General features: G+C 41.2%; 1 protein-coding gene across 1 annotated transcript in view; it reads left to right on the plus strand.

Annotated features, from left to right (window-relative positions):
- Positions 1-1,053: 1,053 nt before the first annotated feature.
- Positions 1,054-14,434, plus strand: part of CCDC73 (coiled-coil domain containing 73) — a 142,819-nt gene continuing 129,438 nt past the window's right edge. Inside the window, exon 1 of the mRNA XM_062196348.1 lies at positions 1,054-1,188. Within this exon, the coding sequence (XP_062052332.1) occupies positions 1,054-1,188 (135 nt within the window). The remainder of the gene's footprint in view (positions 1,189-14,434) is intronic.

The following is a 14,434-nucleotide window of genomic DNA, read 5'->3' on the forward strand; positions in this document are numbered from 1 at the left end:
GGTTTGTTTCAAGGAATTATACATATTTTATCTATGTTACATGGAACACAAGTGTTCATAACATTCTTTTGTTGTTCCTTTTTATTTCTGGAAAGTTGTTACTAATATGCCCCCATTCATCCTTGATTTTCATGATCTGAGTCTTGTGTCCCCTGATCAGTCTAGCTTGTCAATTTTGTTGATGTTTCCCACGAACCAATTCACAGCTCCCCAGTTGGAACATCCTCTGAAAAACAAGCTCTGATGAATTAACTGTGCCTCCCTCTTGCCTGAATACATATACTTGATAACAAAATCATTCTTGCTGCATTTTTTCAGTGCAAAGTTTAAGAAGCAGAATGTATTTCTCAGCCTTGGAATGAAGTAGCTTGTGACGGGTCATTCCTTGTCTGCAACATAAGAACCTACCTTTCAGGAAATTTATACTTAGGGGCAGAAAATTTAATCCCCCAGGGTACGCAGGTATTAGAAGAAGACTCAGTTGGCCGGTGCCACAGCTCAATAGGCTAATCCTCCGCCTTGCAGCTCTGGTACACCCGATTCTAGTTCCAGTCGGGGCGCCGGATTCTGTCCCGGTTGCCCCTCTTCCAGGCCAGCTCTCTGCTGTGGCCCTGGAGTGCAGTGGAGGATGGCCCATGTGCTTGGGCCCTGCACCCCATGGGAGACCAGGAGAAGCACCTGGCTCCTGGCTTCGGATCAGCACGGTGCGCCGGACGCAGCGCGGTGGCCATTGGAGGGTGAACCAATGGCAAAGGAAGACCTTTCTCTCTGTCTCTCTTTCTCACTGTCCACTCTGCCTGTTTAAAAAAAAAAAAAAAAAAGACGACGACAACTCAGTCATAGAGAAACAGAATCAGAATCAGTCCACTGGCTAATGTCTTTTATATCAAGGCTAGTGTGGGAATAACTATATAACAACTGTTTAAATTGTTTAAATAGTGCTGAACCTGGTGGATTATGGGATACAAGTTATATTGTTACGGTAACTACTTGCAAAATGTAGATAAACGATTTTAATTGAATTTTTTTATATTACAGGAAATAAATGTTAACATGGAGAATGATCTCAACACTGAGTCATCATCTGTCTTTCCTCTTCAGAGTTCGTCAGAGACATTGTTTTCCATTCAACTGCTAGATTTCAAAACAAGCTTCCTGGAAGCATTAGAAGAATTGCGTATGAGAAGGGTGAGCTCCTTTTTTAAAGATGTATTTATTTACTTCTTTGAAAGGCAGAGCAGTTGAGAGATAGGGAAAGATAGAGGAAGAGTTCTTACATTCCCTGTTCATTCCTCAAAGGGCCTCAACAACCAGGACTGGGCTATGCCAAAGCCAGGCACCAGGAACTCTCTCTTGGTCTCTCAGGTGGGTGGCAGGGGCCCAAATACTTGGGCCATCCTCTGCTGTATTCCCAAGCACATTAGCAGGAAGCTATATTGGAAGCAGAGCAGCCAGGACTTGAATCAACACTTTGATTTGAGATGTCAGAGTTGCATGACTTGCTGTGCCACCCATTCCCAACAGTAAGGTCTTTTTTAAAATGCTTTTTTTTTCTTTTAAATAAAGGTTTATTTATTATTTATTTGAAAGTCAGAGTTACACAGAAGTAGAGGCAGAGAGAGAGAGAGAGAGAGAGAGAGAGAGAGAGAGAGAGGTCGTCCATCCACTGGTTCACTCCCCAATTGGCTACAACAGCTGGAGCTGTGCCAATCCAAAGCCAGGAATCAGGATCTTCTTCCAGGGCTCCCATGTGGGTGCAGGGGCCCAAAGACTTGGGCCATCTTCTGCTTTCCCAGGACATAGCAGAGAACTGGATTGGAAGTGGAGCAGCTGGGACTCGAACCGGCACCCATCTGGGATGCAGGCACTGCAGGCGGTGGCTTTACTCACTATGCCATAGTGCCAGCCCCAAAATGCTTTTTTAAATATGATAACTTGATGTTTTTCCTAGCCTATTTTTTAAAGAAAAAAGACTGACAAGATAATCTCTTGTTTAGAAATAAAACACAACACATAGTCTAAATAATGAAATAAGAGAAAATAAGAAAGACTAAGTCAATGATTAGGGAATAGGAAATAAAAATTTGAAAACTAAACAAAAAATTAAACAGAGATATTCAGAGTGTTAAATACTTGATAAGTGTACTAGTTATTTATTGTGTTTCAGGGAGTACTAGATAGCTCTATAGAGAAACACTATGGTTTGCTGAAAAGGAGCTGCCCTTGGGAAAATTATGTGGCTTGTTTTTTGTTCTTGTTTTGTTTTCTTTTTTTGGTTATAAGGTAGATATCTACGAAATGATTAAATAATAAAATAAACACATGATTAAGGCAAAATAAATAGCTATGCTTAATTTTAATAGTGCTAACTGAAATTTTTGAAAACAAGATATTTAGTATAGCATCATAAAGATGGTTTCAGCAAATGATGTATATTGTACAAATCCCCATAAAAAGAATTTTATTTCTGAGATTGTAGTGTCACATTCAAGGAGCATCATGTTAATTATGTATAGGATAGATTGGAGTTGGTAAGACTCTGAAGAGGAGAAAGTAATTTATAAAATTATTGCAGTAACGATATAGAGCTCAGTGCACTAGCACTTATATATGACTATGAAGGCAGAACAGAAGAGGTAGAAATAAGAATCAGTAGTAGTTGATTCTTCTTGAAAACATGCTGTAAGGGAGAGGAAAACAACCAGTTGTAAGCTGAGGATAGGTTTTATGTGAGAGAAATCTGAGACAGCATTTTTATTATTTTTTTTTAAAGTTTTTTTTTTTTTTCAAGATTTATTTATTTGAAAGAGTTACACAGAGAGGGGAGGAGAGGCAGAGAGAGAGGTCTGCCATCCGCTGGTTCACTCCCCAGTTGGCCACAATGACTGGAGCAATGCTGATCTGAAGCTAGGAGCCAAGACCTTCTTCCAGGTCTCCCACGTAGGTGCAGAGGCCCAAGGACTTGGGCCATCTTGTGCTGCTTTCCCAGGCCATAGCAGAGAGCTGGATTGGAAGAGGCATAGCCGGGAATCTTAATATTTCATATATATATATATATATATATATATATATATACATACACACACATATATACATACATACATACATACATACACTAACCTTATTCTCAAAAACATTAAAATATTAAGTGCCTCGTCAGTCGGCGCCGCGGCTCACTTGGCTAATCCTCTACCTGTGGCGCCAGCACCCCGGGTTCTAGTCCCAGTTGGGGCGCTGGATTCTGTCCCGCTTGCTGCTCTTCCAGTGCAGCTCTCTGCTGTGACCCGGGAAGGCAGTGGAGGATGGCCCAAGTGCTTGGGCCCTGCACCTGCATGGGAGACCAGGAGAAAGCACCTGGCTCCTGGCTTTGGATCCTCGCCACACCAGCTATAGCGGCCATTTTGGGGGTGAACCAACGGAAGGAAGACCTTTCTCTCTGTCTCTCTCTCTCACTGTCTAACTCTGCCTGTCTCTATATATACATATATATATATACATATACAAATACACACACACACATGTTGTTTAAAACAACATATGTTGTTTAAAAATAAAAATGTTGAAATGTTATAATAATAAAGTCTAAATGGTGTAGTGTTCATCCTATGTAAGGCTACTTATCCTATGTAAGGCTACTTATTACTGTAACAAATATCTGTTTAAGAAAAAATTCTGCTTTAAAAAACATGTATTATTCAGGATTCTATAGAGGAATCAATCAAAAGGCTATGTACATATAGATAAATCAAAGGGGATTTTTTTTTAGGGGAATTGGTTCATGCAATTTTGGCAGCTGAGAAATCCCATGACATGTGGTCTGTAGGCTGGAATTGTGACTCAGTTCAAGGCTAATGACCTCAGAACCAGGAAAGCCAAGGATGTAACTATTAGTTTGAGACTGAAAGCTTGAGTACTGGTAAGGGGGCTGCTGTTATAAGTCTGGGAGTCCAAAGGCAAACAAGGCTAGAATTCTGATGTCAGAGATAGAACACCCACCTCTCAGTGTGAGACCAGTTTATCTTTATTTATTCTTTCTGTATCTTCAGCCAGATGTTATTGCCCACTCACATCAAGGCCAAGTCCTCCCACCTAGTCAACTCAGACTCATCTGCTAATCTCTTTTGGAAGCACTCAAAGACACACCCAAAATAATGTTTTTTCCAGGTTTCTAAGTGTTCCTTTTTGTAATCAACTTGATACCTAAAAATTAGTCATCAAAAAAGCATTATAAACTCTTGTAAAATTAGCTTATAATGTTATCTTTTGTAAGTGAAACAACTTTAGGTCAACTTAAGTCATTATGAATATTTAACACTTTGTATTCTGTTTTATTATATTTCAAACATTATATTTTTGTCTGTTTATATTTCTGATTTGAAAAATGTTTTCTTTAGGGTTAGCAAGGGAATCATTCCCCCCCTTTTCCTTTCTTATTGAAAAATCCTTCATTTTTAAATTTAACTTTTTGACTCTATGCTTGTGTCTTCAACACTTTAACAATGATTTTCTGTTCCTCAATTAAGAAAGCATGCTTAGAGCTGGCGTTGTGGTACTGTTAGTTAAGCTGTTGCCTATGGTGCTGGCATCCCTTATGTGTGCTGATTCATGTCCCGGCTGTTCTAGTTTTGATTCAGCTCCCTGCTAAAGTGCCTGGGAAAGCAGCAGACAATGTTTCAAGTACTTGGGCCCCTGTATTGATGGTAGAGACCTAGATGGAGTTCCAGGCTCCTAGTTTTGGCCATTGTGGCCATTTGGGGAGTAAACCAGTGGAGAAAATCTTTCTCTCTTTCTCCTTCTCTTTCTTTGTAACTCTTTCAAATAAGTAAATAAATCTTAAAAAAAAAAAAAAGCATGCTTAATCTTGTAGTGGACACATTTAGTGCAAATGGAACCACAGTAGGCCCCACTGACGTTTTAAAAAAATTTTATTTAAATTATACAAGTTTCATGTATTTCATGTATACAAATTTAGGAACATAGTGACACTTCCTCCCCTACCCTCCCTCTTGCCCATGTTCCAACACTTCCTCCTCCTCCTCCTTATATTCCCACTCTTAATTTTTACCAAGATCTATTTTCAGTTTAGTTCATGATCGTATAGTTAACTCTACACTAAGTAAAGGTTTAACAAAGAGTATGAAGAAAAAAAATACACACTGTTCCTCAACAAAAGAGACAAGGGGTGTAAACAGTCATCAATTCTGAAAATGTCTATTTCACTCAAATACATTATATTCCAGGTTGTCTGTTAGCTCAGATCATGGAAAGCATATGATATCTGTCTCTTTGGGACTGGCTTATTTCACTAAGCATAATGGTTTCAAGTTGCATGCATCTTGTTGCAAAACACAGGATTTAATTTTTTTTTTTTTTACACAGCTGAGTATTACTCCATAGTGTGGAAATCAACAGTTGATGGACATCTGGGTTAATTCCATATCTTAACTATTGTGAATTTTGCTGCAGTGAACATGGGGGTACAGATAACTTTCATATGCTGATTTCTTTTGGTTTGTGTAAATTCTCATGAGTGGAATGGCTGTCTATATTCAGATTTCTGAGATATCTCCATACTGTCTTCCACAGTCCCTGCACAGGTTTATATTTCCACCAACAGTGGACCAGGAAACCTTTTTCCCCACATCCTCATCACTGTTTGTCATTTGTTGATTTCTGTAGGAGAGCCATTTTTAATTGGAGTGAGGTGAAAACTCACCCTTGGTTTTGATTTGCAATTCCTTGATCCTGAGCATTTTCTCAAGTGTCTGTTTGCCATCTGAATTTCCTCTCTTTAAAAATGCCTGTTTAAGACCTTTGCCCATTTCTTAACTGCGTTGTTTGTTTTGTTGTTGTTAAGTTTCTTGATCTCTTTATATATTCTGGTTATTAATCCTTTATCAGTTGCATAATTTGCAAATATTTTGTCCCATTTTGTCAGTTGCCTCTTCATTTTGCTGAGTTTTTCTTTTGTAGTACAGAAGCTTCTCAGCTTGATGTAATCCCACATATCAATTTTGGCTTTTATTTCCTGTGCCACTGGGGTCTTTTCTAAGAACTCTTTGCCTATGCCATTGTCTTGCAGGGTTTCCCCAATATTCTCTAATTCGATGGTATTGCATTGTAGATGTAGGTCTTTGATCCGTTTTGAGTGGATTTTTGTGTATGGTGTAAGGTAGGGTCTTGCTTCATATTCTGCATGTGGAGATCCAGTTTTTCCAGCACCATTGGTTGAAGAGACTGTCCTTGCTCCAGGGATTTATTTCAGCTGCTTAGTCAAAGATAAGTTGGTTGTAGATGCGTAGACTGATTTCTGGAGTTTCTATTCTGTTCCATTGGTCTACAAGTCTCTTTTTGTGCTGGTACTGGGCTGTTTTGATTTTAATTGCCCTGTAGTATATATTGAAATCAGGTATTAAGGAGGCAGGTACCAATGCCAGCGCACTTGGTAAAGTGATAAGTATAAATACACAACCTATCAAAAAGATAGGGTATGTGTCGAAGAGATTTCACAAATAAGACCAGTGTAAGCAAATAATGAAGGGTAGAATTAAAAGGGAGAGTATGATCCTGCGGGGGAAGCAGGACACACAGCAGATTCATAGAATGGCAAACACCCAAAACAGCACTCCTGCCTCAGAATTAACCCTTGGGACATTCGGATCTGGCTAAAAGGTCCATGAGAGTCTCACAGGCATGGAAAGCCATGACACGGTGGCAAAAAACAATCTAAATGAAAGATCCTGGTGAACAAGACCCCAGCAGAAGGAATAGGCCATCAAGGAGAGAGGTGCCTTTCTCTGAAGGGAGGAAGGAACCTCCACTGTGATATAGCCTTGACTAAACAAGTTCAGAGTCGGTGAACTCAAGGGGCTTCCATAGCCTAGACAGCTCATAGCAAGAGTCTTGGGTGATTGCTGAATCTGAGGCCACTGAGTGTTACTTTGCCATTCTATAAATCTGCTATATGGGCTGCTTCCCATGTTGGAGCGTTTTTTCCTCTTCAACCTGTCTATATTATTACTAAACACTTAAAATGCTACTTTTGGGGCTGGCGCCATGGTGCAGTAGGTTAATCCTCTACTTGCAGTGCCGGCATCCCAATTGGTCATCAGTTCTAGTCCTGGTTGCTCCACTTCCAATCCAGCTCACTGCTGTGGTCTGGGAAAGCAGTAGGAGATGGTTCAAGTCCTTGGGTCCCTGCACCCATGTGGGAGACCCAGAAGAAACTCCTGGCTTTGGATCGGTGCAGTTCCAGCTGTTGCGGCCATTTGGAGAATGAACCAATGGAAGGAAGACCTTTCTCTCTGTCTCTCTCTCACTGTCTGTAACTCTACCTCTCAAATAAAATAAATAAAATCTTTAAAAAAATAAAATAAAATGCTATACTTTTCCCATACAGTTCATGGGGATTTAGGATTCCATGGCAAGTTCTTGAAGCTTTTTTCTAATATTTGCTGCTGATTGTGTAATGAAATGAGTACCAAGATAAAGCTGCTCTCTTGGAGATTCAGGATCTCTGTTGACATATATATTTTTTTTATTGCCTCTAGTAATTATCCCTATATGGTAGCTGGATTCTTATCTGGACCCTGTGCTACTTCTTTAATCTTTTCATAGTTTACAGGTTTTATAATATATTTCCTTATCCCTGCCAGTAGGCATGAGACCACATAGTCTTGTAGCTGTGAACCTGAATGTCCCTTTTGGTAATTCCAATCAGGTGCATTAATTGGGAGTGCTGAGGCCCCCACAGCGAAACTGTCAGGATACTGAACTGACATCTCATCAGCATGTTTCTGAGCTTCTATCCAAATATGCTGCTTTTCCTCAGCTGTACAAGAAGTAGATAAAAAAAAGATGTGTGTCATTCCAGTTAAGATCATAAGCTAAGGTTAGGGCCTGAAATTCCTCAGTAAATCTAGTAGGATTTTCTGAAAATCTCCCCAGCTTTTGTTTACAATGGGTTTAGATAGGATGAAAGGGACATGTACCCTAATGGTCTCTGTTCTACTGGTTACTTCTCTCAAAGGACAGAGTGTCCCCCTTGTTTACTGATAGGAGGCTCCACTGTAACTCCAGTAGGGCTATCCTCTGGTGGGGGGGGGCAGGAAGGGTTAAAAGGTGGAGGCCTTTGGTGGTAGGGGAAAAGTCAGGCTCTGAAGACGCTCTTTTGAGATGACTCTGGTGTCACAGCAGGTTGAAACTGGTAGCTGAGAACCGGTCAGTAATGGATCATCAATTATGTCTCTTGACTGTTCCTTTTTCTCACAGATAGTAGGGGCAGGGTGTATAGTACAACACTCTTTTTGGGATTATAACGTCGATGTAATGCCATAAATGCCTTACATAAGCAATTTTGACTATTTTTGCTCTTTTCTGCAATACAGGTCAAGTTCCGAAATGATATTAGAATTAAGAATCCCATTTATTGGCCTTGTTTCCTCATTTCCCAACCTATATCTAGGCCGCACAGTATTGCAGAGAGAAATCAAACTTTTCTTTAGTAATACCATCTAGCTTAAGAGTTTTGCAATTTCTAAGCATATATCCTAGGGGTGTATCCAGGGGAATGACTGTAGAACTACCTATAGTTGAATCATCTCATAACTCTGCTTTGCTCATCCTGGGTCCACAAGGTGAGGAGAGAGAAAAGGGCACATATACATTTATTATATTCACATCTTCCTGTTAAATTGATCCCTTAATCATTACATAGTGCCTTTCTTTGTCTCTTTTAACAGTTTTTATGTTAAAGTCTATTTTGTCTGATATTAAGATGGCAACATCTGCCCTTTTTTTTGCTTTCCATTAGCATTGGAATATATTTTTCCATCCTTTCACTTTCAGTCTGTGTGTATCTTTGTTGGTGAGATGTGTTTCTTGTAGGCATAAAATAGATGGGTCTTGTTTTTTAATCCATTCAGCCAACCTGTACCTTTTAATTGGAGAGTTTAGGCCATTTACATTCAAGGTGACTATTGATAAGTAATGACATGGCCCTGCCATTTTTCCATAAATATTCCTAGTGTTTACTATGTATTCCTTTGATACTTTTACTGGGGGATTATTTGCCTTCATATTCTTTTGTAATGATGGCTATTTTCTGTGTTTCTGTGTATGAGGCTGGATAAGTGGTGACAAATTCTTTCAATTTCTGTTTGTTATGGAAGGTCTTTATTTCACCTTCATTCATAAAAGAGCTTTGCAGGGTATAATATTCAGAAATTATGAAAAGAAGCTATATGCTAATGAATCAGAAAACCTAGAAGAAATGGATAGATTCCTGGACACATTCAGCCTACCTAAATTGAGTCATGAAGACATATAAAACCTAAATAGACCAATAGCAAAGATGGAAATTGAATCAATAATAAAGACCCTCCCAACAAAAGCCCCATGACTAGATAGCTCCACTGCTGAATTCTACCAGACATTTAAAGACGAACTAACTCCAGTTCTTCTAAAGTTATTCAAAACAATTGAAAGGGAGGGAATCCTCCCAAATCCTTACTATGAAGCCAATATCACCTTAATTCCTAAACTCGGAAAAGATGCAACAGAGAAAGAGAATTACAGACTAGTTTCTCTGATGAACATAGATGCAAAAATCCTCAACAAAATTCTAGCCAATTGAATCCAACAACACATCAGAAAGATCATCCACCCAGATCAAGTGGGATTTATCTCTGGTATGCAGGGATGGTTCAGTATTCGCAAATCTGTCAGTGTGCTACACCACATTAACAAACTGCTAAACAAAAACCATATGATTATCTCAATTGATGCAGAGAAAACATTTAATAAAATATAACACCCTTTCATTATGAAAACTCTAAGCAAATTGGGTATAAAAGGAACATTTCTCAACACAATCAAGGCAATTAATGACAAACTGATGGCTAGCATCGTATTGAATTGGGAAAAGTTGGAAGCATTCCCATTGATATCTGGTACCAGACAGGGATACCCACTCCCACCACTGCTATTCAATATAGTCCTGGAAGTTTTAGCCAGAGTCATTAGGTAAGAAAAAGAAATCAAAGGGATACAAGTTGGGAAGGAGGAAGTCACACTATCCCTATTTGCAGATGACATGATTTTATATATAGGGGATACAAAAGACCCCACTAAGAAACTATTGGAAGTCATAGAAGAGTTTGATAAAGTGGCAGGATATAAAGTCAATACACAGACAATGCCAAGGCTGAGATTGAGTTTCTAAGATCAATCCTATTCACAATAGCTACCAAAAAAATCAAATACCTTGGAATAAATTTAACCAAGGACATCAAAGATCTCTATGATGAGAATTACAAAACATTAAAGAAATTGAAGACACAAAAAATGGAAATATCTTCCATGTTCATGGATTGGAAGAATCAATATCATCAAAATGTCCATACTACCAAAAGCAATTTACATTCAATGTGTTACCAATCAGAATACCAAGGACATTCTTCTCTGATATCGAAAATTGATTCTGAAATTCATATGGAAACACAAGAGATCCCCACATAGCTAAAACAATCTTATACAATTAAAACAAAGCCAGAGGTGACCCAATACCTGATTTCAACATACTATGGGGAAGTTATTATCAAAACAGCTTGGTACTGGTACAAAAACAGATGGATAGACCAGTGGAACAGAATAGTAACTCTTGAAATCAACCTATGCATCTACAGTGAGCTGTCTTTGACAAAGGAACTGAAGTCACTCCCTGGAGCAAGGACAGTCTCTTCAACAAATGGTGCTGGGAAAACTGAATCTCTGCATGCAGAAGTATGATGCACCCTCAGGCTACAAGTCTACCTCAGCAGCAGGCAGTCCACAACAGTGTAAGCCTTGGCCCTAACGCATATGCTGTACAGGTTTTGGCAGGGCATAGGCTCCATGTGTGACCTAACATTGTGGTGCTGATGACCATAGGATTTCCCATTCCATCCTCCCCATGACACTCCTCCAAGCAACAAACATGAAGAGAGAAATTGCTTTGTGGAAGAAAAGGTAGGTGGGAACCAGGACACTGCATAGAAACCTGAGGCTGTTGCTAGAGGGACTCATGCATCCCCATTGGTCTTTGGACTGGTAACACCATGACTGTGACTGTGTCCTTGTCACCACAGGGACCCAAGAAACAAGTCCAAGATTCTAAACAAGTGCTCCCACAACCCTACTCACCATAGATGGAAGGCCAGCACCTTCATGATCCCAGGCCTGCCCCATGGTCCACCACCAAGACCAAGTGCTGCCACTAGCCACTAGTGATGGTAGTTGAGAGTCCTATTGACTCTACTTGGCACTGGGGGAGGTCTGGAGGCTTTGTCCAGAGGTACTAGCCTGGGTTTAGGGATTACTAAAATCTGACCATTGCTGAGTTTTACCACACTGGCACTGAATTACAAGGTATTATCCTGTGCTTTGATCCCCTACTCCTCCTCAGTGGCTAGAATCTCATTCCTGGCTCTCTGTCCAAGGTTGCCCAAGGAGGATAAGTATTGAAGGCAATCTCTTCATTAAGTTGGGTTCCACCTGAGTTTTGCAGCCCTGTACTGTCTTGCAGAGGTGTGTGCTGAGACTAAGTGAGGCTGAAGGGTAATGCACACTGAAATGCAAGTTTGTCCTACCAGGGTGCAGGTCTCCACATGATGCCAAGGTATGTCTGAAGGGTCTGTCTGTAAGTTTTGGCCTGGGAATAGGGGCTTTTGGGCTTTATCTGGTGCTGAGTCTCACTGTAGTAGGACTGGTACTGAGCTTCCAGGTAAAACCCTGAACTTATTTTTCCTATGCTATTCCCCTGTGACTGAAGTCTTACTCTCTGCTGTCTGCTAGAGGTTGGGAGAGGATTGGTGGAGATATAACCTGAGGTGAATCCATCCAACTGGTCTCTTCCTAATACTAGAGAAAATCTAGAGGCTCATGTTTCCAAGCACTGGCCTGGCATACAGGTATTTGGCTTTATCTAGTCCTATGTCTCATTGTACCAGGTCTGGCACTGAGCTTCAAGGGAAAATTATAAGCTTACTTTCCCGCCTTTACCCTAAAGGCTGGAGTCTTGTTCCACTGTCTACCAGAGGTTGGAAAAAGTTTGGTATAAGCAGTGTTTTGGCAGTCTGGCTAGGAGAGTCCAAAGGCTTAGAGTTTGCAGGTACTGTCCCAGGGGCAGGACTCTGGATTTCTCTATAGCACTGTGGTCTCTCACTTGGTTTCTTTAGCTCTTGTGAAGGTGGCTTGGTGTCTGAACAGCTATCCCTTGGGAAGATGATTACTGGAGCATTTTAGCCACCATCCCACTCTGCCCTTCTGTTTAGTAAATTTAATCTCAATGATTATATTTTTCATTTCTAGAGGTTCCATCAAAGGATCTGAAATTGTAATAATCTAATCAAAACCCAATGTGATGCTTTTCTGAACTGTTCAAAATAACCCTAAAATTATATCTGAAAGAAAGGAATGTGGCCAGTGCCATGGCTCACTTGGCTAATCCTCCGCCTATGGCGCCGGCACCCTGGGTTCTAGTCCCAGTTGGGGCACCGGATTCTGTCCCAGTTGCTCCTCTTCCAGTCTAGCTCTCTGCTGTGGCCTGGAAAGGCAGTGGAGGATGGCCCAAGTGCTTGGACCCTGCACCCACATGGGAGACCAGGAAGAAGCACCTGGCTCCTGGCTTCGGATCAGCACAGCGCACTGGCCGTAGCAGCTATTTGGGGTTGAACCAACGGAAGGAAGACCTTTCTATCTGTCTCTCTCTCTCTCACTGTCTAACTCTGCCTTTCAAAAAATAAAAAATATAAAAAAAAGAAAGGAATGTGTGAGGATAGTCATGAAAAGTTTTCATTAAGGCTGGCATTGTGGCACAGCAGGTTAAGCTGCCACTTATGACATGGGCATGCCATATGAGTGCAGGTTCAAGTCCTGGCTGCTCCACTTTCAATTCAGCTTCATGCTAATGAACCTGAGAACGCAGCAGAGGATGACCCAAATCTTTGGGTTCCTGCCACCCACATGGGAGACCTGAATGGATTTCCAGGCTCCTGGCTATGGCCTGGCCCAGCTATGGCTATTAAGAAGCAATCATTTTTGGGTCTAGTATTGTGGCGTATTGGGTTAAGTCACCATCTGCAACCCTGGCATCCCATGTAGACACCAATTTGAGGCCTGGATGCTCCACCTCCAATCCAGCTCCCTGCTAATGTGCCTGGGAAAGCAGTGGAAGATGGCCCAAGTCCTTGTGCCCCTGCACCCACATGGAAGACCTGGAGGAAGCTCCTGGCTCCTGCCTTTGGCCTGGCCTAGCCTTGGGTTGGCAGCCATTTAGGGAGTGAACTAGCAGATAGAACATCTCTCTGTAACTCTGCCTTTCAAATAAATAAAATAAATCTTTATTAAAAAACAATCTCTTGGCCGACGCCGTGGCTCACTAGGTTAATCCTCTGCCTGCGGCGCCGACATCCCATATGGGCGCCGGGTTCTAGTCGCAGTTGCTCTTCTTCCAGTCCAGCTCTCTGCTGTAGCCCTGGGAAGGCAGTGCACCTGCTTGCACCCGCATGGGAGACCAGAAAGAAGCTCCTGGCTTTGGATCGGCGTAGCTCCAGCCATGATAGCCATTTGAGGAGTGAACCAACGGAAGGAAGACCTTTCTCTCTCTCTCTCTCTCTCTCTCTCTCTCTCTCACTGTCTATCTGTGAAATAAAAAAAAAAATCTCTTTTTATTGTTAGCAGTAGAGATTTTATTCTTGAAGGAAAAGATTACTAGATATGACACATAAAGTAAAAATAAATGTGACAGGAAATAGTTGTGACATGGAAAATGGTAAGATCAATATCTTACCTAAGGGCTGGCGCCGCGGCTCAATAGGCTAATCCTCCGCTTACGGCGCTGGCACCTTGGGTTCTAGTCCTGGTCGGGGCGCTGGATTCTGTCCCAGTTGCTCCTCTTCCAGTCCAGCTCTCTGCTGTGGCCCAGAAAGGCAGTGGAGGATGGCCCAAGTGCTTGGGCCCTGCACCCCATGGGAGACCAGGAGAAGCACCTGGCTCCTGGCTTTGGATCAGCGCAGTGCACCGGCAGCAGTGTGCCGGCCACAGTGGCCATTGGGGGGTGAACCAACGGAAAAGGAAGACCTTTTTGTCTCTCTCTCTCACTGTCCACTCTGCCTGTCAAAAAAAAAAATCTTACCCAAGAAATATTTTTGCAAATCAGGATGAGTAACTCAGTGGAAAACTGCGTAGAGGAAAGAAATGCAAGTAATCATAAAGCATAAAAATATGCCTATATTTACTACTAATAAAATAAATAGAAATTAGAACAAAAATGAGATATTATTTGCTTCTTACTCTGGAATCATGTTTTTTAAAAGATTTATTTATTTATTTGAAAAGCAGAGTAACAGACAGAGGAAAAGACAGAGAGAGAGGTCTCCCATCTGCTGGTTTACTC

Source organism: Lepus europaeus, chromosome 7, assembly GCF_033115175.1.
Source record: "Lepus europaeus isolate LE1 chromosome 7, mLepTim1.pri, whole genome shotgun sequence".
In the NCBI taxonomy this organism is placed as follows: Eukaryota; Metazoa; Chordata; class Mammalia; order Lagomorpha; family Leporidae; genus Lepus; species Lepus europaeus.